The 27,479-nt window shown below is 33.1% G+C and overlaps 2 protein-coding genes across 4 annotated transcripts; one reads left to right on the top strand and one right to left on the bottom strand.

The window, feature by feature from the left end:
- The first annotated feature begins 1,395 nt into the window (after positions 1-1,395).
- LOC128984744 (probable chitinase 2) lies at positions 1,396-14,338 on the top strand. Its single transcript, XM_054404094.1, has 8 exons — positions 1,396-1,560; positions 4,093-4,299; positions 5,810-5,969; positions 8,790-8,886; positions 9,994-10,209; positions 11,560-11,745; positions 13,167-13,295; positions 13,904-14,338. Exons 1-8 carry the CDS (start codon positions 1,479-1,481, stop codon positions 14,204-14,206), a joined length of 1,380 nt encoding a protein of 459 aa, XP_054260069.1. The 5' UTR covers positions 1,396-1,478; the 3' UTR covers positions 14,207-14,338.
- A 63-nt stretch (positions 14,339-14,401) lies between these two features.
- Positions 14,402-26,050, bottom strand: LOC128984751 (uncharacterized). Of its 3 annotated transcripts, none has more exons than XR_008490001.1 (4): positions 19,283-19,377; positions 18,404-18,607; positions 16,735-16,871; positions 14,402-14,703 (listed from the first exon to the last, which is right to left on the bottom strand). XR_008490001.1 is itself a non-coding variant. In XM_054404107.1 (4 exons), the coding sequence occupies exons 1-4, from the start codon at positions 25,722-25,724 to the stop codon at positions 14,686-14,688; spliced, it is 441 nt and encodes a 146-aa protein (XP_054260082.1). In that variant the 5' UTR covers positions 25,725-26,050; the 3' UTR covers positions 14,402-14,685. The 3 variants fall into 3 exon arrangements, 2 of the variants coding, with proteins under 2 accessions (XP_054260082.1, XP_054260092.1); XM_054404107.1 differs by lacking the exon at positions 19,283-19,377 and adding an exon at positions 25,643-26,050; XM_054404117.1 differs by lacking the exon at positions 19,283-19,377 and adding an exon at positions 25,643-26,050 and having other exon boundaries at positions 16,759-16,871.
- Between the last annotated feature and the right edge of the window lie 1,429 nt (positions 26,051-27,479).

Below are 27,479 nucleotides of genomic sequence, written 5' to 3'. Positions count from 1 at the left end.
AGCAAAGGAAATCTAACACAGCATCAAGTGAAGAAATTATAAATTACAGTAGGTAAACTTAATAAATAAAAGTTTCCGATTTAGCCTGATAAGGATCGCCATGTCGAAATCAATCTGACGTTGCCGGGCCCCGGGTCACAAAATACAATGCACAATAATAGCGGTTATAAAAATGCGTTTGGAAGAAATGACTTTATGGATATATATTTCGAAGTAAGGATAGCTATTATGAGGATTTTTGTATTCTGAATCGAACATTAGTATAATTTCAATTGTCATACAGTGACATTTATTTTATTTCTTAAATGTTAAAACATTTCCAGCAATGGAGTACTCTTAGAAATCTAAGTACCTACCTGTAGGTATATATAGATATATATTACCTGTATATATATATATACTACCTGTAGGTTTATATAGTCAATTATATTATCCAATTAAAAAACTAGTGTTTTGAAAGTCATCAATGTTAAAATGTACTGGGTGTCCAGCTTTGACTAGGACAAACTTTACCAGATTATTTGGGAGTTCAAAACAAGCAAAGCAATACAACATGTGTCCTACCTCAAACCGTTTAGCGTTATTTTGACTGTGTGTGTTAAAAAAACATTCATAACTCCTTAATAATGGTTTGAGCTATAGCGTTGAAATTCAGCAAATATGCTTACCGTTTTGCCAACTACGTTTGTGTAAAATATGAATACAAAATTTATAACCGTTTTAAAATTGTGTATTAAAAACTATAAACAAAATAGCCGCAATTTTGAAAAGGTTTTAAATTTTTTATTTATGTCTTACACAAAGGTAGTGGGTAAAACGATAAACATATTTGCTGAATTTCAACGCTATAGCTCAATGGATGTTATTGTAAGAAGCACACACAGACAGACAGACAGACGCTAAACGGTTTGAGATAGGACACAAAATGTTGTAGGCCTATTGCATTTTTTGCTTGTTTTGACCTACCGAATAATCTGGTAAAGTTTGTCCTAGTCAAAGCTGGACACCCAGTATTTCGTTGATGTTTTACAATGATTTTTATTAGTTTACATGTTGTCCGATCTTTCAGTTTAACCGCCCTGACCACGGCCGGTTTCGCTAGCATCGATACTCTACTGTATTTAAATCGTATTTTAGGTGTTTCTTTACAGGTCTAATATTTCGTATACAGTAAACATTTATCATATCACAAATTACTACAGTGTACTTATAAGTACATCGACTCATGTTAGAAAACATTTGTATTTTATCCGATTCGGTGAATCACAACGGGTCCACTGACCGCTGGTGAGTGGTGACGTCAAGGTGTGAAAGTAGAATGGAAGGAACAGGAGGGAGTCAAGTAACCTTCAGACATCAGACGGAGCACGGAGGAGGTATTGTAACATAACGGTGCCGAACCATCTACGCCGACGTCGGCCATAACGCTTTGACTACGCACTGCACTACCAGTACGGTACGCAATCGCAGACGCAACCATGTCGTTCCGCGTCTATATAGTTTCCTGCGTCCTTAGTGTATTGTTTACCCGGTCTTTTTCGTTAACAACTACGAACAGAGGTAAGTTATACGACGCCTGGAGCCATCTTGAACTACTTTTTAAGGCTTTTAAACTACTTTGTCCTCAACACTCCCAGGGAAATGTTGTGGTTTCCTAACATTATGCAAGGTGTTGATAAAGTGAAACAATGAGCTGTACTAGATATTTGTGTAAAGGTCGAGTAATGTAAAAATTTTAATAATAATTGTAGGTATGTGTAAAAATCCTAAAAAACTATATTTTGGTAAGTTGTAAAAGTTGTTTTGAGGAATAGGATTGTTATCAGCTAAGGTAAACAATAACGGGGGTTTTCCTTAACCAAGTCGTTTAAGGCAATTGTCCTTTGGAAAAGAATATCTACAAGAGGAGTACTACTCTATCTACTCTCTATTTAAATGTCTTTTTCTTATACAAATGTTATAGTGCCAAAATTTTTTAATTGTTACTTTAATTTCTATGAACAATTTAAATTTAAAATCTGAAAATATAAATAAAATGAATAAAGATAGTAAATGTACAACTTTTGCTTTTGTATATCTTGGTAAAACAAATTAGTATTATAAATTGTTTTTATAATAATTGTATCCTCTTATCCTTTAAATTAATATAAATTACTCTTACTTTCTAATTCCATTCTCATTCTTTTAAGTTTGCACCCATCATTGGGTTGTCTTAGTGTGTTTGTTCAAATGAAACACTTCATCATAATATTCAAAGTGTGCTTCAAACTTGACGATTTGAAGGATTTTGTATACAATTTAAACTCTGGTTGATCCTTCTGGATTAGTCATTTATAATTACTGGTAGGGCCTAATCTGATTGGATAGTCTGAATCAGAACAGTCTCAGGACTTTGTTCGATTGGCTTTTAAATTAAAATCTTATTAAATTGTTCTATCTTGCCAAGTAAAATGTTAACAAATTTTGTGTAGAGTGAATACTATTGGTCTCTAAATGGGCCTGTTCCATGTTGGAACAATATTCAGGCGCAGGTCTTGGTCCCATTTGCTATTTAAGTTCTGATGTTAACGTAAAAGAGTTATTAAAAAAAAAATCTGATGGTTGAAGCGTATGGAACTTTTAAATATTTTAATCAAATATAGTACTAATAAGAGGATGCTTTTACACACACTGTTATGTTTATTGTTCAATATTACTTACAATTTGAAAATGTTGAATCTTTAAGCTAAGGAATTGCCATTGAGGATTTCTAGCAACAGGATGACTCATTGCTAAATAATTAATACTTTTAAGCGAAAGCCATGTTGATGATCAAGACACCTTTATTAAGGTATTTATTAGTTCTGCTTGCATACCCAAGAAAGTGAGAGTATAGGGGCTTATGGATATGCATAATACCCCCCCCCCCCAGCAAAACTGCACACTAAGCAAGTTTCCATTTCCTTGGTTGGATTTTCACTAAAATGTTCCCTTAAAATTGTCAGATTTATTTTCTATTTAAATTATTATATTAATTTTAATGACTTAGGTTTGCTGGTACAGGAAAGATAGTAAAGTTGTTTTTATTGAAATATTAATATGCTTAGAATTAAACAGACAAGTTTTGTAAATTTGATCAAAATATGAAACAAGTAAACAAACAGTCAAACAGATTAATTATCAATATGAATAACATATTAATTTTAAATTTACAGATATTTAGAATTTTCTCCGTAAACATTAAGCGTGCAACAAGTCTTCAAAATACAGTATAAATAATTTTATTAAGGTGTATAAAATTATTTTGAAAGAAATAGTAAAATGTTTTTGAGGATCAGAATTGGGAAAAAAACCATATGTACCCCTTAAAGCCCCCCACAAAACCCCCGTTCCCATAGTCCGATCATGCTGGTTTGTGATCAAACTCGTTCGAATAAATGTAGGTTTACACATTTGTACTAAAACTATGATCATCTTAAGAGGATGGATTGAAGAGAAATTAAGTTAAAATTAAAACTTAACTAGAAAAGGTTGCAGAATATACAAGAGTGAAGTGAGGTAGTTTAACTAAACATCTTAGCTTATCCCCGGTAGCATCCGGATGGATATATTACCCCAGCACAGTTTTACTGGGATTCGCCTACCTGATCTAACTTATGTGGTGACTGGCAATTGCTATTCATTTTTGCTCATAAGGCTCATACTGTGGGGTATTTTACGTAAGATACGTAAACACTGTGCCTCTTAAAAAAAAAAATACTCCTTAAAGGTATAGTATAATTTTTATAGAAGACTGGTTAAAGTTAAACTAACTGAAGTGGGCAACAGTGAGTCAAACCCCTTCTTATTCAACCCATTTTCAATTATAATTGTGCAGATATTACAGTAAAACCTCGATAATAAAACTTTTATGGGGACTATTAAAATAAGACTTGTTATCAAAGTAGACTTCTTATTGAGGTTTGCAATAGCATGTGATTAGGGGCGAAATAAATTCAAGGTGATTTGAAAATCACACGTGTGATCAAGGGCGACTTGTTATTGAGGTTCCACTGTAATTGAAATAGGTAATCAATTTAGAATACATATCATGGGATTTACATGAATTTTCAGAGTCCAGACCAAATCATGACCGAGTTGTGGCGTGTTACGTTTCTTCCTGGGCGACATACAGGTCGGGCCATGGAACTTTTAACATCGACGACATCGACCCAACGCTCTGCACTCACCTTATTTACGCCTTCGCAGGGCTTAACACGACTGATAGCTCTATAAGGAGCCTTGATCCTTACAACGATCTTCAAGAAAACTACGGTAAAGGTTAGTAACCCTTCATTATACAGGAAGTATTTCCTGTAATAAGTTACCATTAATCTCATGACTTAATGTCAACATGATTATTTTCAAGTCTACTGTCAAACAAGTACCTACCTATTCATCATTATGTTGTTGGAATAAAAAAAAAATAATAAAAATACATGTTTTTCATCTACAAAGAGTTTTGTGTAGTTGTTGGAGCAATGAGAAGTATAGAAGAGTAATGTAAGAAATTTGTGATTTCTAACTAAATAAAAAACATTGTCCCTAGGTTCTACTATTAATTGTTACAAACGATTGTCCTGCCAGTTACAAAAGTGAATTTCAGAATCAATGAGCATTATTTAATGAAATAGAGTAATATTGTAGTGTGTGTAAATAATTGTCAAGTAAATGGGGGAACACCACTAGACAAATAACAACATTGCTATTTATTTATGATTAATTAACACTAAGCTTGTTCCATAGGATTATATTTAATTGATGGTAGTGCATCACTATAACAGTTCCCATCATTTTAATATGTAGCCTTCTATAGTGTTTAGAACAATGCTGTTATTTTCTCCTATCACATGCTCACGTATATAAAATTGAATTTTACAGTCTTTATGGAGACAATACAGTATTAGCAATCAATCAAAACCTATAACCTATCTCATGAGTTTCAAACCTAGAAACTGAGATAGTATATGTAAAGTAAAATAGATGATGCATATTACATATATTTTACTCTTCAATTACACCTGTTCATACAACTACAGCTGTTGTTTACATATGAAGCAGTCGAATCAAGCCTCCATTAAAAATTGAACTTGATCTTTGCGATCTATTGGAAATTTTAATTTATTTATGATAGACTGTCTATAATTTGGCAGACATTAATATACCCTAACATTAGATTCTCGGTATTAACCACCTTTGAGTTAGAGAAATAAGAGCCTCAAAATCGCTGTACATTCTAAATGGAGTAATTAACAAGCTTGATAAAAATGGATCTGGTTCACTTTTAAAAATAGTTTATTTATTTTTTAAGGGTATTATGAGAGATATATATATAAACAATGTTATATGACATTATATATTAAACCACGTAGATGCTAGTATTTTGTGAGAAGTTTCTATCATTCTAGATTGTTCCGTCTGAATTGTCTAAACAGAATTCTTAAAACCAAATTCATTACATCGTGAAGAAAGAAGAAAATATGAATGATGTTTCACCTATAAAATAAGTGAAAGTTAATGGCTGATCTGCAGTTGAGTCTGTTCAAAGTTGCCTCATTAAAAAGACAAAACATGATAAATAGAGAAACTTTTGTAACATAGGCTTCCTCTTAATTTCAATCTCAAACAAAGTTTCAAGATTCTGAAAACTGTAAACTTTTTTAGGTTAAACTAATTCTGCTCATTCAGGCTAAAAGTGATAATGTTTCAACGTTTAATGAACAACTTTGAAGGAATTCAACTTTTGCTAACATTATTTTGTAATAATAATGAAATATCTTTTTGTGTTTAGGTTCCTATAAAAAGATGACTGAACTAAGAAAGAAATATCCTCATTTAACTGTGAGCATCGCAATTGGTGGTTGGAATGAAGGTTCTTCAAACTACTCCAAACTGGCGGCAGATTACGAGCGAAGACGTCTGTTTGTTGACAGCGTTGTAAGATTTCTAAGGTAAATCTAATTGATAAATACTAATTAGATTTATTAATTGTAAATTCATATTGTTAAATATTGTTCCAAAAATTTATTTAGCTTAGATGTGATTTTCTTCCAGTTTTATTGTAAAATTACAAGTTTATTAAAGAGGTTTTTTGTAAATATTGCATTTACTGTAAGAAATTCATTCTAATGAAAAAAGAAAAATAATCCGGTTAAAGCCGGGACCGAGGCCAGTCCGGTTAACGGGTTTTCTGGTTAAACCGACGTCCCCAAAATCTCGTTAAAACAGACCGTTTAAATGCATACTCTATACAGTATTTGACTTAAAATTAGGAGAGCATTGTATTTAGACACGTAATTACTGGTCTCAAATCTTTCCCATGAGAACAGTCGTTTCAGTATCGCCCACTTCCTGCCAATCTAGTCCGGTTAAACCGATGTCCTGATAAAAATTATCCGGGTAAAGAGATGTCACTTCTACCAAGTGTAGTCCAGTCAAACCGATGTCCGGATAAGAGGGAGTCTACTGTATTGATAACTTAGTTTTTTTTTACGGTCCAAAGACATACAATAAACAGTCTCTGCCCGAGAAAGGGCTTAACTAACATTAAGATACATTTGGTAAAAGAAGGTTTAATACATTTCTGTATTGCTTAAAAAATTACCTCAAAGCCTTGACCAGACGACACTAGAAATAGTGCAAATATAGTAAATTAAAACGTGTGAACCAAACATTTGCAGCTACCTATTTAATTTTTTTTTGTCCTAGGATGCTAGGCACGAGCCTGGGATTGTTTTTCACATTACTTCAGGCTAGACCTAGGGGTTGCGGCATTATCACTTAGATAAAATCCATTGGTGACTTGGCGGGGATCGAACCCGGGACCTCTGGGACTTAGGTCCTGCGCTCTAACCACTACGCCAGTTCGCTCCCCAACAGCCATTTAAGTTAGCACTACTGTTAAATACCCACTGCAGCAAACCTGCTGACTTAGCAAATTTCCCTTTGTCTGAATTGATTTTCAATTAAATCTATTTAAATAACAATAGGTTTAATGAGTATACCTAGGGTTGCTGCTACAAGGAAACTAATAAAGTGTGGTTTTTTGTTAAATATTAATAGCTTAGTACAAAATAAATCAATTTGCCAAGTTTGATCAAAATATATCTATAAAGAAGCAAATTACAACATTTTACAATGTTCTCCATAAGAATAACAAAGGAATTTAAAATATACTTTTTTTTATTTTCTCCCTTACCAATAACCGTACAAAAACACTTTGATATACTATTTAATACTAACTATTATACTATATACTACTAATTATTTGTTTTTTTAAGCTTAGGCCTTGAGAGAAATTGGGAACATTTTGTGTTTTGAGGGTCAAAAATGAGAAAAAACAATTTTTACCCCATAAAACCACGTTCCCATGATCCGATCATACTGGTTTGCGAACTCATTCAAGTTTATCCTGCCTTACACCTTTAAACCAAGTTTCTTTAAAATCGAACAAAAATTACTCGAGTTATCGCGTTCTCTGACACACATAACTCTATATAATATATACATATATAAAAAAAAATTGAACTAATGGTGTTTTTGGCCTCTGGGGACATCAAAATGAAAAAGTAAATCGGTCCCGGGCCTATGTCTTACCGTGCCACCTACGGTAATAGCTACTTCCCTATAGTGAAATTCGCTAAAACTCGCTTGCTAGTGACTTTGAACATGTTTGATATTTTTTTGCCAATCAAGGTGCTAGTTTCCCCAATGAAGTCTCCCGGGTTTAGAATAGGATTGCAGCCTTCCCGGCTTGTTGTAAAAGGCAACTAAGAGGAATTGGAAATCTTTCTTTTCATGCTCCCAACTTAACTGAGGCCATGTTTCCTTCTTGTCTTTAGCTTGGTCAACATTTTTTATCTGTCCTTTCATTATTTTGATTCAACACCATTTCAGGAGTTTTCTCACCAGTACCTTCAAATCTGGACTTCACGTTGGAGGAACCCCAAACCAATAATGTGGTTGTAGAGTATGGGGATGGTACTTCTCCGTCAAGAATATCTTGAAGCAGAGAGTAGCATAGAAACTCGGCTACTTAACATGGAGGAGAAAATGAAAGCAATGCTGGACACTATTTGGGTGCAGAAAATAGCTAACCATGTGGTCAAAAATGGCATGGCCAAACTAGAGGATAACCTTAGTTTTGTCTTCGCCTGCCCGCTGGTGAGCAAGGTAGCTACGGAGGAAAATTTTGTTGCAGGTGGTGTTAATGCCTGACGCCACCTTCCAAGAAACACAATGGGTCTTCCATGTCGGGAAATTCTCCAAAAAATGAGGTCCTCAGACAACAAAGACTAAAGATAAGGTTAAGGTGACCCTTACGGCTCTTTTATCTACTACGCCCAGATCCTTCTCAGATGTAGTTGCTCCTGCAGAGAAAGGTCGACAGCCACAGCAGCCCCCTTTTTAAGCAGTGTTTTAAGGGAGGTTCTTAAAAGGTGTTAGTCCCAGAGAAAAAACCTGGGGCTGTGTGGAAAAAATATGTCGTAAAACATCTCTATTCATCCCTACAGACGACAGAATTTAAGATCTCTCACAAACCTACTCTGGATAAAGCACACAAGCAAAGTAATTCAGCTACATCTGACATATCTACTAGCAGCTACTATTAGCTACTAGTAGATTTGTTGTCTGATTGAGGCTTAGCATAAATAATGTGGATAATATACTTTTCCTGACAAGGATATTATTTCTCTATTGTCCATTCTTCTCAGGAACCACACTAATATTTTACATCCATAAATCTGTATTATCCATGTTTATTCTTACAGGATGCACGATTTCAATGGCTTTGATTTGGACTGGGAGTTTCCCACCAAGCGAGGCGGCGCCCCAGAGGATCGTGAGAACTTTGTCAAACTTGTTAAGGTAAACAATAAGACGATTCAATCATTTGATCAAAAAGCTAGTTGTAATTAACTCAATTAACACTAATACATTAGTTTATTTTATAAAATTCCTTGCAAGAGCCCCAGAACTGTGATGCCTACACTAATATAAGTTTTACATTACCTGTCAGCAGTTCCAAAGCCTATATCAGTTTTATTCTCGACTTCCCAATTTAAATGGCTGGTGATGTATGCAGCATTTCTGGGTTCGTTGACTTGATTGACTCTTGTCTTGATGTGGACATGTGGAAGTTCAGTAGATTCTGCAAGTTTCCTAATGCTTTGTGTAAGAAAGGATTTTGATCTCAAACCTTGGCAATGACTATTTGTGATATTTTTACTCAACCGTACAATATGGATTGAGCTGTAGGTATTTACATTATCAATATGAATTTTCAAAATAAAAATATTTCTCTATTCTTAAGAACTTTTTCATCAAGAAATACTTAATGGAAACCAATTTTCATTATTTTAAGATGACGACTGTTCCTTCTATTTAATAAATCTGTATCAAAATCTATAACCATCATGGATTTTTTTCGGAAATCAGCTGAATTAAAGTTGTCTAATTGATTTATTAATTTGTCCAAATGTTTACACAAAAGTTACCAACAATAGCTTTTATTTACCATACTTAGGTATTTTCCGTAGCTGTAACTTAGCGGAGTTTGTTTCTGAAACTTCCTGAGACCAATATAGTATCCAAGCAAGGACGCCAATTTGATTCTCTTAGTCTTTGATTAGGCCCGAAGATAACCGAATTGACTGGTCAAAATCCATTGCCATTGTGACATCTTTTACATATATTTACTATCTTGTAAATGTTAACAGTATAATAGTTAATATTTTGGATAATGCTGGAACACTATTTTATTGTTTATATTCCTATAACAGGGCCAACACGTAAAATTCCCATCCAAAAGCTACTTAACAGTCAGTACTCCTACTACATCAGGTTCAAAATTGATTTGTAGTACTCAAGACAATGTCTCAAGCTAGTGGAAAAATTATTAACTTATATTTTAATATAATTAAAAACCCCAATGCAATTTCCTTATTTAAAAATATTGTTCTTTGTATGTATTAGGAGTTACACAGCGCATTGAAACCAGAGGGTTGGAGTTTAACTGCAGCACTGGGGGCAGGCAAGGATGCTATGGAGACGGGATATGACCTACGAGAGCTGAACAAATACCTGGACCATGTACATCTCATGTGCTACGACTATCACGGCAAGTGGGATAACACGACCGGAGCAAACGCCCCGCTACACTCCAGCATCTCTGAGGACGTCAACACTGTGGTGGGTACAAAATAATCAATAAAATCACTAAAAATTGCAACAACTTTTCAACTGTAATTTTTACAGCATGAGAAGTACCATTTTGTTTAAAGTTAAAAGGACCACAACACACTAAATTTAAATTAAAACTGTGTGAGCTATTTTTGTTAAAATATTACTTCCGTTATTTTATGGGTTTTTACAGACAAATCACCATTATCAAATTAAAATCAAACGCCTAGAGATACCATGGACTAGTATCCACATTTTGAAATTTCATAATAATCGTACCACAGGTGTAGTCTGTACACACACACACACGTACATCACTTTTACTTGTAACTTTTTTGGGTTCAGGGGGGCCAAAACAGATATTTCCACCCAAAACTCAGACTAAAAATGTTGACAAAAACAATACTTCTTCCATAAACTAAACTATGTATACAAGGAGAAATTACAATGGAGTGACTGTCTGCCTTAGCTGAAACAAGCACAAAATAACCCATTCACTATTTCTTAAGTTCTGGGATAAGACTTAGAGAAACAATACTGATAGATTTCTATGGCACCACAAATAAAAACAACAATTTTTAAATTTGCTTTGTTAACGTTTCTCAAATTGTTTCCATTTACACTTTTAGACAGTTAATTCTTTGTATATTTTGTAAAAATAGTTTTTGTTTACACAACGACTGGGGATACTATTGATTATAGAAACTGTGTTATGTACTACAGTGGGTAGGTACTGATACCATGACTGTTTTTCTAAAGTAGCTTCAAAGTACTAAATTTGAATATCTCTGATGATACCCCGTTGCAAAGCACACCCCTATTGTCTTTTATCTTTAATGGAATTGGTGCTTATGGTTCCCTAGTAGTTGCAGACATAAGCACTCAATAACAGAGTGTCGTAATTAATTTTTACACTAGTTTAAAAATGAATCTGTTTTAGAATATACTGTAAAGCAACTGGAAATTAATTTTCTCCACAACTGTGCTGAAACAGGAGCATTTGCCAATCCTTAAAGCACCCACATTGGTTAATCAAAATGGTGCAAAAACACTCCACGCTTACGTTTCTTTGTATTTGTAAGACAATAATTGTCCTATACATTTCAAGCAATAATTGTTAAGATTTATTTAAATCAACACAGCCACCAGCTAACAATTTCACCGTTTTGATGGCACTGTGCTAATATATGAAGTGCAGAATCATATAGCTCTGTTATTAGACAGGATTGAATTCAAATATCTTACTGCAGTCAACTGATACACTCTATGTATCCTGTGAATGACCATTATGAGCGTCTAAGAGAGTTATGTTGGGTATAGTGTTTCACTCTCAAAATTATTCTTATCACCATTTTACAGGAATACAGTGTGAATTACATGCTTCGTAATGGAATCGAACCGCACAAACTGGTATTGGGTTTGCCAATGTACGGCCGAACATTCAAGACGCAATCGCCAAACAGCGACAAGTTAGGTTCTCCATCTCTCAACGCTGCTTTCAGTGGTCCTTACACTCGAGAGGACGGTTTCATGGGATTTAATGAGGTATTTTTTGTCACTAAATCTATAAATTGTAGCAATGTAATAGTCTATAGCTCTCGGATATCCCCAATCTCATGCTTAAGTTCCAGTTATTTCAGTTGGGTCCCGGTCCCCATAATTTTAGAATGTATCAATCTTTCTAAACTATTGAATTTTTTAAAAATTTTTACCAAAGAAGAATGAATGAAATTATTAGATATTTGTATGCTGATCTGTGTCGAGTTGTTTTATCAAGAGTTTAAGCTTAAAAAGTAAGGTTAGAAATGGCTGTGAATTGTGCTGTTAAAGGTCAACGAACTAACTTCTTTGTCATCTACAAACAATGTGTCTAGTAATCACAAGTAAATATTTGATTGCGTAGCTAAAGTCACCAAACTTTCCCCAGTAGGATGTTGCACAATTTCCTTTTATTTTTCCTATAATATAATTTCCTATAATACACCCCTCGAAATTACTTGGTAAGGTCCCTGTCCTCAAAAATCCCAAATGAAACCCCCGATTTTTGCCTGGTAGCTGCTGTAGACATCCTCCGTTCAAAACTATTTAGTTCCTCCGGATGAACATTTTGTTGCTTAGTGCTCATATTAAATCTAAACAATAATTTAGAGTTGTGCGAGTAAGTACTCAAGTGGCTTAGTATTTTTAGGTGAAGTAGGCGAGTATTTAAAAACTCGGCTCGACAAGAGTTTTTAAGAAAATTTAAAGAGTTAAGCTTTTTTAATGAGTTAGCTGAAATCATTTATTTGTATGGTATGGCAAAATTAAAGCACAATCTAGCTTTTTAATGGCTCTGTCGACTGACCTTAAAACATACGTTTTTAAAACTTAGAAGAGAAGTATAAATTGCTTGGATCTTCATGAAGAACTGATAATATTGGTTCTAATAGAGTTTTTAATAAACACTTCACCAATGGTTAAGTAGTTTTTTTTTTTATTTTATAAGTTGCTTTATGGTATTAATTGCTTGGTTTGGAAACCACAAGGGCAAGATTTAAATAAAAAAAGTGGACGGCCTCCTAGATCTGACAAAGAAATTACGAAAGCATTGCCCTAATCAATAGTCCAAAAGCTATGTATATTATAAAATAAAATGTCATGCATCAAAGAGCACACCAGGTATGCAGTATCATTCTTGCACTGTCTGCAGAAGCTTTATTTTAAATTGTTTTTACAAACAATATAGTACCCATTTAATTATTTTAGGAAGTCTTATTTTTATATTTTATGAAACAATCCTGTATCCACAAGAATGTCACTTAACTTGAAAAATTAATCAACTATAAAAAACTTGAAGCTCGCTAGTAAAAAAAGAAAACTCAACTCATAAATTTACTACTTGCACACCCCAAAAATAATTACATTCTGAGATACAGTAATTACATAATGAGTGTTAGTGTAATTAACTATGACGTTTCCTTTTACAGATATGCACTGAACTCAGTGAACCTAACTCTACTTGGAAAAAGCTTTGGGATGAAGCATCATTAACTCCGTTTGCTGTCAGTGAAGACAAAGTCATTGTATATGACGATCCTCAGAGTTTGAGGCACAAGGTATGTTTTATCAAGTGAAATTTCACCTCAGTCAGACAGAGTTTTGTATGATGAACATGTCCAAAAATTGCATATTAGTTATGAGAAATTACTCTGTTCTACATACATAATAGTTTTGTAATTAAAACAATTTTGAAAAAAAGTCCACCTTATCACATTATCTTATAACAACCACGGTAAAATCAGTGGTTCCTAACAGTCATAAAGTTTAAAAGATGTCTTTTTGAAACTTTCATTTCTAAGAGGTGTACTTAAATACTTTTTTCTATCATCAATCTTTTGATTTTTTATTAGTAATTATTAAATTACTAAACCTTTGCGACAACTTTTGTCCTTAACCTAAAAAAAATTTAAAAAGTAATAAGCTACTTTTTGCATTTCTAGACAGTAGGCAGCTGGTTTTGTATTCTTTATAGAGCAGAAATGTGTGTTCAAAAAGACGTAATGAGTTACATCTATGAACTCCTAACAAAGCTACACTATAAATACTAAACATGAACAGAGACATTGCACTTTCACAATAAAAATTAAAAGGTTTTAGAATGTTACATTAAAAAAAAATGTACCGGAGAACACTATATTTCATTCACCTTTATTTTATCTTTCAGGTTAAATTCGCCATGGAGAAGCAACTGGGTGGAGTAATGATCTGGTCTCTAGATATAGACGACTTTAGGGGATTGTGTACAACCCAGGAAGGAGAAAAACACAAGTTCCAACTGTTACGCTCAGTCAATGTGGCTATAGAGGAAACCTTGAATGAAATTGAAACGGAGAAGAAGAATGGTAAAAAGCAGGACACTTCAGGAGACCAAGATGAAAACAACAGTTTGGAGCCAAGTGGGACATCCACTGGATTCATTTCGACCACGCTACTTTTGGCTGTATTCATTGTTCATAATGTTTATTGACACTGAATAAGAGAACCATTTGTGATATCTGTTAGAATTAATCAACTCTGAACATCTAAAATTGTAATTGAATAAGAATTCTCGATGGAACCAAATATAACAAGCTACAAATTAAATAGTCAACTACTTTTATGTGGTAAATAATTCTTTGTAAATAATTCCAAAATGTGTTATACGGTAAAAAAACCATCACGATGATATACTACATTGTTTATTTTAATTTAACATAGTTCAAACAAAAATAATATTTATCTATATTTGTTTATAAAACACATTTACATTACAGGATAGTCTTGGTATCTTCAGATTTCTTTGTACAAAAGTCAGCATTCTGGTAAAAACTATTTCATAGCAAAAGAGGGAAACAACGCTTTTCACACAGCAATAGCAGATTCCGAAGTCATCCAACAAATAACATTTATCTGTGGTTGGGTTTCTTAATGCACCGATAAGACTACGCAATACATCAATTCCTTAACCTATACAGGCCTTGTGCTCTGAAATCAAACATATCGATCATAAAATACATAACTCGACATTACATAGAGCATTAAGCATTAATTTATATATATGTACAATTGTACATAAGCTGAAACTAAAAGTAATATCACAATATACAACCTAAGCTACACATATCCACTATTGAAAGTGAAAAAAGTGTATCCAAAACTTAAATGAGCTCTATAACATTTTCTGTACACAATTTTCAAAAATATATTATACAGTAATTAATTGTTATTAATTATTCCTATTAAAAGATACCAACGAACACAACATACACGTCTGAATGGATATCAACATTTTTACAAAGTTCTTGTCTTTGGTTTAATCAATATTAAAGAAGCAATATGAATAATTTATAGTTACAAAGAGCAAAGGAAGTGCCATTCATATGTAATAAGACAATACATTCACAATATGCATTAAATTTGAGTTTCATAACTAAGCTAGGGGTACTTTATAAACAGCATGTTTAAAAATGTTTTTTTTATCTGGAAATAATATATGTGTATTTACTGTTTATATTATTGTAATAAAATATAAAATATTGTCTTTTCTCCACATAGTTAAGCTCATATATTCATTTGGATGTTCTTTTTTTGTCGACACTATATTTTGTGATATTTGTACATATTTTTGACTCTATTCTACACACCTTCTTTGTGTTTGGTAACAGAATAATATGATTTGTCATATTAAGTCATATTCCTCTAACTGAATATTTTTCTTTATTTACACAAGATTCAAATTAGATTATTTGGTACTCAAGACTATTATGCAACATTTCTCTTTTGACCATTGAACTTTGATACATTTGCTTTTAAGCAACAGAATTGAGCTCCATAAGGAAATACTATGCTTGAGATTTTAAAGGGTAATCAAATTGAGTTATTTTAAATTTGTTTTACATTTAATTGCTGTAGGTACCGGTAAAACAATTCGAGTAATATATTCTTCATCATTTTAAAGAAGAAAAACATACACACAATATCTAGTTTTTATCAAACAAATGATATTTGAGAAGTAGGCTTTCTTAAACATATATAATAAAGTTACATGATCAGCAAAGGTTTTTTTTTAATTGAACCATTTTGGTTAGGTTTATTGTAATCCCCTCAACCAGGTGCATTTACCTGCAACGAGTATCGTAACAATTATAAGAACATTTTACAAGTTTATAAATTAAATAACAAACATGTTAATCTGAACGATATAAAACTGAGGTAGTTATAATAATAAAAACAAAGTTTCCTTTTGAGCATGAAATATGAAATTTTCTTTCAAAGTATATCAATATGACATAAAAAATCCATTAAAATCATAATCATTCCATGTGAGAGATCCCATTTAAAGGATCTTGAGACGAAAAGATAAAAGAAAACTGCCTTGCACAAAATTAGACAATGTGGTTTCTATTAAAAGGAAACTAGTGATCATTCATTTATCAATATTTCTTTTACGTTCTCTGATTGTACGTGCACATTTGAGTTAGGACTATAACATAAAATAGCCTAGCCTAGTTTAAAATTGAATAAAAGAAAGAACATTATAAATAATACAGTAAAACTTTGATCCTAATTAAATCTAGATAAAATAAAATTAAAATGTATCTAAACAATAAAACACTGTAATTATATTTATTTATTAGTCCAACCGACTTTTTTATGTTTTAAAATAAAATATATTTGATCAATGAAAACACTATTTGGAATTGTTCAAGTGTACAAACCATAACAAATTTAAATGCAAACAAAGCCTCGCTCTACCCGGCACAAAATTATACAAGGATCATTATTCACATGAGTATTAAAATAGCAGCGTTTCATTTATCAAAAAATTAAATGACTGAAAAATGCCTTAGGTAACACAACTTTCATAGGACACACTCAATAATGACTAGTATAGCATAATTCATCGGTAAAAACAAAAGTGGTCTTTTGGTCATTGGCAATCAAGTATAAATAAAAAAGAAATTCATTAGATAATACTCATGCTATAGGTGGATCGTCCTCTTCTTGACTACTAACCAAAACATTGTTGTAAGAGCGTACCCGCATCCTGTACAATCTGTTGAGCCACATCTTCTGGCGGCCAGTGTAGACGATTCCTCCAATAGAAACTGCTAGTAGGACAGGCATTATCAGCCATAGGATCAGCTTGAACCCTGCACCGAACATCAAACAAACAACATTAATTATATCTAGACATAACAACGAAGGTAATGATATAAGTAATGTTTGTTCTAAAGAGAAAAACTTTCTGAAGAACCCAGGAAATATGTGAAGTCCTTTCTTCAACTTGATGAGAAACCTATAACCCTACCTCGAGTCTACCTACAAACCCTTCCATGTCATGATAGAGCTATCATGTTTTGTGTCATTTCGTGTATGTAAATGTTTTGTGTGTAATGTACTGTTCCGTGTTAAATTTTGATGTTTTTGACGTGTTGCAAGCTCCGAAGATGTTGAATTGCGACAAGTCAGCTGTAAATAATTGAAATGTTGAGGTAATTTGGACTACTGATGGAGATAAGCCTAAAAAGTTTATGAGAAACTCAGGAAATGAACAAGTTGGTTTTGTATGGCACTCCTCAAAGAGTAATTCTTCCAAAGGGAGAGTTTTTCTTCAGAAATGAGAGCTTTGTGGACCATACAGCAGGTCAGCACTCTACATACTGCATCCATGGGGAAATTCAGAGTTGTTTAGTGACAAGACAAGTGATCTGACATAAAATAAATCAAATGGCGCAGTTCTGTATAACTTTTGTATACTGTATGCAGGAAAGCCAGGAGTTTAAAACGTATTAACAGCTGAATTAGACCACTGACTAACTTTTACAAGTTAGAAATTTTTAAAAGAAATTGCTGTTTCCTATTTCATCTGTGTTATCAATAAACAGCGTAAAACAATCTGTTACAAACAAGATTCAAAAAAAGAAACAGTCTGCAATAAATGAGACATTAGGGTTTACAAGCCTTATACAGTATGACAAATATCCTTGTTTACAATCATTTAGTTGTGTTTGTTTGTTGTTGGATAAGGCATTTAAGATAGCAGCCAGCACTATAAGCTATTATTGTTTAAAATTTAACGTCAAAGGTCAGTTTATTAGTTCGACCAATGTTTGTGACAAGAGCAATTATAGTCTCTACTCTACCATACCACCACAAGAAACTCTAGGCCTAGTTAATAATCAGTTCTATATAGTTCAGGATTTAAAAACCTTCTTGAATCTTATTAGCCTATCTTTTAACATTTAGTCCAGTTTACAGATAGAACTACACAAAGAAATTCACCTTTGCATCATCATAAATCATTTAATTATGATCCTCATTGAAACACTCACCTAAGATAAGCACAGTGCATTGTTTATCAATATCACTTCATAGCAATACTTCCACACACTTGATTGCATAATAGGTTACAATCAGATCCAAACTGGTGTGCAAATTCTTATTTACATTGGGAATGTGTACAGGTTCAAATATATTTTTGTGTATTTTAGGGGGGAAATTTTCATTTCTTTTCCACCTACATGTCAATGTTTTCTTTTTGTTGCATCACACATTAAGCCTAAAAATAATCCTTTGAAATGGGTTTCAAAACAAAGTGGTTCAAAACTGGACCAGGTTAACCTTAAAACATCGTTTGACTAAATAAAGGCTACCGACTAGGTAAATTTAGATTCAAACTTACCAAATCCACCTGAACTTGATTTATCTGCAGTATTCGGTGAAGAAATTGGGTTGGATGGTTTAGGCACTGGTTGGCAAACACCGTTGTCATTTCTTTCATAATCTGTTCTGCATTGACATATTGTCCTTGTATCTACACTCACACAAGCTTCGTTTTCTTTACATTGTAGGAAGTTTATTACTCTCAGTTCACATTTTCTCTCTCCTTTAAACATAAATTAAAAAGAGTAATTTTAATAAAATGTTTATCTCGCTTGACGTATACCATCATTGACTATAGTTAATGATGTACCACCAATCAATATAAATTCCAAAATTCAAGCAGCAAGGATGTTATAGAGGCAATTTTATTCATCTTTTGTCATTATAACAATACATACAAATAATGTTTCATAGTTTATGAATGGTAAATTTAAACTAAGATTAAATTCATTGATAATGTGACATCATTTTTACTAGATTATGTTTAAATTATCTATGACATTATTTTATTCAAGGTGGACATTGATACCAAACTAAATTAAATATACTTGCTCTCAGCGACAGCATCATGTACATTATGTTGCTCTACGGTTTTTATTAAAGAAACAATATCTTAATATCTGTACAAATTGGTCACCATCCTAATTCTCTATATTACAGGAATCATGGAGGTTAAGGGTTACAGCAAGTATCTCAAACATAAAAAAAACCCCAACATTGTAAACTAAAAGCAACAAGGCTGGTAATGAAATTTTCACAAAATATAAACTACTATTACATTTTGAGATTCTCATAATCCCTATCAAAACATTATGCAGTTGGACACAGTAACTAACATTTTTGAATATTTTCTAACAAGACTGAATATACAAGTGGAGAAATGTGAAAAATAACTTACTAATTAATACCAAAAGTTGTTTTAAAAGTTAGTAAAACTAGTATGGACCAATTAACATTCATTATAACATCATCTATAGCTCATTTGCACCTGGAGAGAATATGCAATCAGCCAAACTACAAAATAAATAAAAGTGTTCTCCGACAGAAACAAATAGCTTGACACTCGCAGGCAGAAGATAACACATAAGAAATTTACAGCTTCACTTGTGTGCACATTCAAATAAAGTATAGCAAACAAAAGTTAATGACATGAAAAGGCTTAGGACTGAATAATTATGGAATAAAAATGTGATTAACCTAAAATTGTCTCTATTTTAATCTTATATACTAGCTGTTTTATACTTTTTAATCCCGTCAAGATCTGAAAGGCCAAAACGATTAGTACTGAATTGTACTGAACTTTTACTGATTGAAGTAAAAATTAGTAATCTTTCCCCAGGTAATATCTTTGGATTCAAACCAATCAACATAATTAAAAACAGCACAGCGCATAATACTCATCAGGGAGGGTAGTGAATTTGAAAACTGTCAAATAACATGAAACTTCATCCTAGAAACTGTGATATAAGGTTTGGTACAGTATCGAATTAGTTTTAATATGCAAAGAAAGACAAATTTTATAGTTGAAACAAAGTTATATTGCTCGACAAGATGAAAAAATATACGTTAAGCTTGTTCATGTCAACTAATCAATGACTGCTGAGGATGTAGTGACTCACAATTCTTGATCAATTATACTCAAACTAAGCCTGAAAAGGTTCAAGACATTGTAAATCTTACAAAAATAGAGAACATCTTGGCCACTGTTAGAGTTGCTTAACCGCTTGAACTGCATTGGTTATCATTTGACTATGTATATGATTATCTTGTCATTCCTCATACAAAAATAAATTATTAAAAAATAAGAACCTAAAATTAAGTTTTTTATAAATAAATAAAGTTAAAAGTATTACAATTCCTGACTTATGTGCAACTCCAACAAAATCCACCCATCCCACCCAATTTGTCAACTGTTAGTAGCTGCTGCTACTCTACGACCAATCTCTCTTCAGTTTCATACAGATTTACATAGTCTTAGTTTAAGGAAAACGTATATTCGTAACTTTCAAAATAAGACATTGGATTTAGATATCCAGCTGCAGCCCATCTCTGAAGTAGAGATAACTGTAGTTGACCGGAGCCTGAAAGGTGGCTCCACCCCTGGTGTAAATGGTGATGAATCGCTAAAGGCATTATTTCCTGTCTTAAATATCTCCATTACTATATATTTTTAACAACAATATTCTTCAAGGTATCCATCCACACTTTTTCAAAACTCGGAAAGTTGTTCCAATATATAATATCCCCGCTGCAGCATACCTGCCGACTAAGCGAATTTCCATTTGTCTGAATTGATTTTCAATTAAATCCATTGAAATAATATTAGGTTTAATTAGCAGCAAACCCTAGGTTACAAGGAAACTAATAAAGTGTGGTTTTAGTACAATATTAATAGCTTATAATAAAATAAATAAATTTGCCAAGTTTGATCAAAATGTATCCATAAACAAGTAAACTACAACATTCAATATTCTCTATAAGATTAACATAAGAATTTTAAATTTACAATTTTTTAAGTTTTCTCCGTTACCATACCAATAATTGTACAAAAACAGTTTGATATACTAAATTATATATTTTTTTACCTAAGATATTTGGGTGTAGGATTGATCACCGGTTGAAATGGTCTACTCATTTTAATCAAAACGTTATCTAAATTGAGAAGATTTATTTACGTCTTCTCAGTACTCAGTAGATTTTTACCGTTTGATTTATCACGCAGCGTCTAATAACCATATACAGGGTGATTGATATAAGTGTGCCAGCCGTTTTATTCGAAAACGATAAGAGATATCAAAAAAAGTTAAATGGTAAGTGCCTTGGACTTTTTATTTAAAAAATTGTAGTAAAGTCAAAAAAATTATTTTAGCCGCCATTTTTCCAATATGGCAGCCAACTTTGATTTTTCTTATGGAACACCCTGTATTTTATGATGTATTCTGGTAGAAAATGTAATTTTAAGACGATTTTATTCTTGTGATTTTTTTCATAAACCTAACCGTTTCAAAGATAATAATGGTTTAAGTTGTGAAATTTTGAATGGTTTTCGAATAAAACAGCTGGCATGCTTGCTTAGGCCTGTATCGAAACTCTTTCTCATGCAAACATTTCAAAACTTTAACCATTATTATCTTTGAAACGGTTAGGTTTATGAAAAAATCACAAGAATAAAATCGTCTTAAAATCACATTTTCTACCAGAATACATCATAAAATACAGGATGTTCCATAAGAAAAATCAAAGTTGGCGGCCATATTGGAAAAATGGCGGCTAAAATAATTTTTTTGACTTGACTACAATTTTTTAAATAAAAAATCCAAGGCACTTACCATTTAACTTTTTTTGATATCTCTTATAGTTTGCGAATAAAACGGCTGGCACACTTATATCAATCACCCTGTATATACACTGCATTCTCCAATTCGGCATCCTCGCCTGGGGCGGTGCATACCGATCGATTTTACAACCTCTTAATGTGGTTCAGAAGCGGTTAAAAAAGCAGCTCTTTGGAAGCTTTGTACTTATCCCTCAGTTATCCTTTTTGACAAATTCAAAGTTTTAACATTACACAACTATTTGTTAGAGCACTCATCCTATACATTTTCAAAAATAAAGCTGACATTTCTCTTTAACACCAACCATACCGTAACCATTTCACCCGATATGCTCTTAATACTGGTATATCCGTTTCCAGATTGAATAAACCTATAAACTGTACTTGCACATTTTAAATTGCTAACTATGTATTTCAAAAATTACCTGATGTAGGTTATAATTTCCAATTCAGTAGGTAGGTATTGGCTTTTATAAAAAAAAAACTTAAAATGGGTAGTTAGTTGACATTGATCTGAGTGAGATAGAATGTTTAACACCTCAAACTATGCCCAATTATGTAAGCCGACCAGTTGGGATGAGAGGGAAATGTGGTGTCGTTAGGTTTGTGTACATTCTTGTGTGTTTGAATCAGTGGCGTATTCTGTTTTGGGGGGGCCTGAACCGGGGGTCTGGGGGGTATGGAATACCCCCCATTGTGGAAGGGGGGTTTTGGGGTCCTCCTCCGGGATTTTTTTTGTATTTTAAGGTGCTAAATTACAGTTTATAACACCTCTGGAGGCTCTGTAGAGAACAATCTAGGTGTATTACCACTAAAAATTACCTTTTACTGCTCTGAAATCTTTAAACAAGTTGCCTAAACTACTATTAAACTGACTGACGTAATTTTAATAAAATAAATCAAGCTAACAAAACTACACTCAACTTGTAGAATAAAGAATATGGAACTTATAAAGCCAATACTCTGTTGCACGTTATTTATGTAACTTAGTAAACTTGAATATACATACTATAAAAACTGTTTGTTTACAAAGATTACACATGCTACTCAAAATTTTGCTTAGCATGAGTAATCTTTGATGATACTAATAGAATACAAAAAAGGCAGAGTACAAAACAATAAATTTTCAGATGAGTTAAGTAGTACAGCATTTTACAGTACATTATATAATTTTTCACTTGAGATTTGCACTAACTGGCAACGCAGGGCTTGCTTATCTGCTCCCCTCCCCCCTCTCGTATGCCTGGTTGGACAATGATTCACAACTAGGCTTCCAATAAAAACAATAACTTTTATCCAGATCTGGATAAAATTGTAGGAAAATTTAAAATAGGCATATAAATAAGCATTTTCTCCTGATCAACAATATCAAATAATACTTTTGATCATACAGTTAATAGTCTAGAAAAATTAAGATATAATTAAGGAACATGTTATTACAAGTTAAATAGATAAACTATTTATCATTAAAACAACTTAAAACTGCCCGATTTGAATGAGTTTTACACATTTATTACCACCATAGCATAACAAATCGTATACTAATAATAAAATAAAAAAATTGTAATGTTAGAAAGATATTAGGCCTAATTCTGTACTTAGGAAAGAGGTTATCCAGGAAGTGGACGTTGCTAATGTAGATTTTACTCTAAACACTAGGTGTCCTAGTGTGTGCGCACTCATGACTGTGTTTCTAGGACGCGCGTTGCAAGTGTGTACAGGGTGTATAAAGCTATGATTTGAAACAATATTCAGCATTCAACGTCAAAATTTCGGGGGGCCTCCCTGGATACGCCACTGGTTCCAATGTTACGGAAGTATACGTGTGTGTGTTTGCACACGAGCGTTAGTTTTGTGTTGCTGATAATTTCAATAGCATAAATTGAATTACCTTCCTGAGACCCGTTTTTTTTTGGCGTGCAGTAGTACGGTAGTGTCCTAGGTGGGATTTAAAATGTTTTTCTATTATCAGGCCTATATAGATAAGTAGTTGTCGTTTGTCATGATAGTCTACGGAAAGAAGCACAATTAGTTAATGAAGATTCTTATCATCCGGCTTTATAGATAGGCTACCGGTAATTGTTTGTATACTTTTGTTCTGGTCGGTCAAGGTCAACAGTGTTGTAGTTTTGTAACGAATTTTTGTAACAGATTTTGTAACAGACAAGCCAATTTTCTACAAATATATAAAGATGTACAACAGGCTGAATTTATAATTCACTTTGAAAGTGGATGAAGCTCTTGATTGTTTTTACGGCATAATTTATTGTATAGACCTACTAGATAAATCCTGTCCCTTTAAGAAGAATAAAAATCTAAATATCCCTTTTGGTTTACCCCTTAAATTATTTAAAATTTATAACATAAGGAAAAAATTGGCAGGAGGTGAAAAAAACACTGAGTAACTGTAAAGGCCTATTTTATTTAAAGCCCCAGAGAACAGCAGTATAGAATGAAATTGAAATCGCCTATCGCCATTATGTAAGTGAAGTGGGAAGGGAAAAAGTGTTTTTCAACTAAATGTTATTAGTATCAGTGGCGCCCAGGTTCAGGAGGCGCCGAGGTCCGACTGTCACTACTCACCGCAATCGTGGAAAAAGGTTACGCTGTTTCCGTGACCACGGGAGACAAATATGATGTCTTCAAGACTGAAGAAGATATCCAAGATGTTTGCACTAAGTTATATGTGGAAAAAGGTGACATTGTTTCTAAGACGGTGGGAGACATTCAGACATTGATCATGTCTTCATGATTTGGCTGCAATTCCAGAAAACAATGACGAGTTTCCATGACCGGGAGACGATGATTGTGTTTCCATGAACACAGGATATCTTCAATATTTGGCTGCGATCACGGAAAACGATGACGATGTTTCCACGACCGACGTAAACAATGAAAATACGTTCGCGAGAGTTTTTGGATTTTGCCGCAATCACAGCTTTTGCTGAGATAAACGAATAAAACATGAGTACGGTAGTGGTGTTTTGGTGGGGGTTGGGGCACCATCTTTCATGTACTGTGGGGGGGGCTCAATGTACCTACCCCACGGAATAGTATAGGATGAAATAAATAAATTTGCCAAATTTGATCAACATATAAGGAAGGGTCTTTCCATAAACAAGCAATCTACGACCATTTTCCTTTTCTCCATAAGAATAACATAGCAATTTGAAATTTAGGCCTACAGTTTTTTAAATATTTTTTCTGCTTTCTTTTATTGTAAACACTTCAAGATAGGCTGCAAAGGTGCATTTACAGAACCTATTAGTTTTGTGTACGAGACAGAGCCTAGCGTGAAGCACACGGTGGATGAACCGAACCTAGCTGGTGCATCGTGCCTCACACTACCTCGTCTCAGCTGTCAAAATGTGTAGGATGCCATTACCGGTAATAATATAAAATCAAAATGCACTAACTTACAGTACTGGTCCAGATCTGCTTATGTAATAATTTTGTAATGGCTGATCCGAGTTTTGTAAAGTAACCACTCAGCCACAACACTATTTACATGTTACAGAATAACTTAACACAGTAAATAGCAATATCACGAACCTTGTTTTTATCTTTACCTAAACGCTTAAGTTAAAACTTAGGCCTACTATGCCGTACGGCCGTTTTTTCATATATTTACCATTATTATTTCATATTTACATCAAAGGTAATAAGTTGGTTATTGAACGCTAAGCTAACTTACAGTAATTGAAAATGATAAAAATAATTTAAATATTCGTTATTTTGTTTTAAAAATGGGTGAGAGTAGCTAACTGTGTATAGCTTGGTACACAATTTAATTGGCAAACTATTGAAGCACACATAAAGAAATACAATGTTTTTTTTTATTAGCTGATATAGGCTAAGTTAGTCTGGGCTAAGCCTATGCTAGAACTACAAGACCGTAAAATCCCAACAGTAAAGCATACTTACCATGATATGAAGGCTTTTCACCAAAAGCTCCAACAAAAAGCAAGCACCAAAAATAAGTTACAGTCCTTGTTGTCAAAGGCATTGTAGTAAAAGGCGATTTTACAGTTTATTACATTGGGCTCTTGACGTGTGCTAATAACTGTAATACCTACATTTTACAACAACTTTTCACATTAATTTTTAACACAGTTGTGAATAATTGTGAAATAGCTTTTCCAGTATTGGTTATGATTCATAAACCTATGTGCCAACTCAACAAATAAGAATGGTCAGTAGATCTGATTAGTACAGCTTATTTCCAACGAATATTACCAGACATCACATGTCAAAATGAATGACTAATGTTAATTACGAGTACAGACGTTTGTTAAATAAACGATATCAGGGAGAACAACACAACAGACAATGACAAACTAGTAAAGTGAAGTGAGTGACGTGACGTCTATGTTTAATCATATGGTATGGTAAGTTCTTTCTTTTCCAAGGCAGGTTAAAGTAACAAATAGGCATCTAAACTTAGAATTTTGAGCACTAAGAATAAAAGGATGGATTTTATATGTAACATATTCATAAGTCATAAGTTCTTTATTCCAAAATAACAAATAATTAGATCAGAATATTTCTGATGACGTCGTTTTGGAAAATTGCCAAACTATTTTATACACATTTTCTGACAAACAGGAAAAAATTATTATACACCTTAAAATAAAACTACAACCAAAAGTAATTAAATGTTTACTAAAATATTGCCATAAACAAGACGAAATGTATTCCCCATTTAAATAACATGAAATTTCACGATTGATCATGATAAGCAAACATTATTAACATTATTAAACATAAAAAAACAATTTGTATATAATGTATTTAGTAGTTAATTAATTTCATAATTTCATTTCATTTATTTCAACGGCAAAATTGCCAATTTATACATGGACAATTCAAATGGGTCGCCGGAATTTTATCCCCCTGGAATTTTACCCCCTGGGCAAAGCTGACGTCACTATGACGTAGTAACCTGAGTGGCCAAAAGTTTGTTCGCTACCGGAATTTTACCCCCGCGGATTTGGAAGTCTTATGAAAATAGACAGAGCGTGATTAATTAGATTAGCAATAAAAACCAGAATTTTACCCCCTGTCCATATAACTAGCGTTTAGACAACTGAAGATGTACGGGCCGGATTTTTACCCCCCGGAATATTACCCCCGGATTTTTACCCCCGGATTTTCACCCCCGGATTTTTACCCCCCGGATTTTTACCACCTGGTTTGATTTTCTTATTTCTGTTTTTAATTAATTGTAAACATTTCATTATTTAGTAGCCTATATTTATTTATTTATTTTGTAAAAAAATGCTCGGAACAATTATCATTCAGTTGATTGTTTATACGTCATATTAACCAACTGTTAGCTTCAAAGATCGAATCCTAATTACAAGAATCTCAAAATTAAAATTAAAAACCTGTTCGGTTAGTTAATGTTACAAATAAATTAATATAGGCTACTTAATAATTAAATTAAATTAAAACAGAATGAACATAATTAATCATTCTCACTAATTTATATATCTGGCCAGGGGGTAAAATTCCGGGGGTAAAATTCCGGGGGTAAAAATCCGGGCCGTACACTCTAGGTTTTTATAATTTGATGTGTTCTGATTAAATTCACAACCGTGAAAATATATGTTTAATTCCACGTTTAATCCATCGAGCTGATGTCGCGAAACTCAAAAGTTCGCGGCCGGAATTTTACCCCCTGGTTTGTGACGTCACGTTTGCCCAGGGGGTAAAATTCCAGGGGGATAAAAATCCGCTACCCCATTCAAATAACATGATA

The sequence above is a fragment of the Macrosteles quadrilineatus genome, unplaced genomic scaffold, assembly GCF_028750875.1.
Source record: "Macrosteles quadrilineatus isolate MER2022 unplaced genomic scaffold, UCM_ALF_1.0 Scaffold_1__1_contigs__length_201487025, whole genome shotgun sequence".
Lineage (NCBI taxonomy): Eukaryota > Metazoa > Arthropoda > Insecta > Hemiptera > Cicadellidae > Macrosteles > Macrosteles quadrilineatus.
The sequence above is the reverse complement of the archived record's forward strand: the minus strand, read 5'-3'. Positions and strand labels throughout refer to the sequence as shown.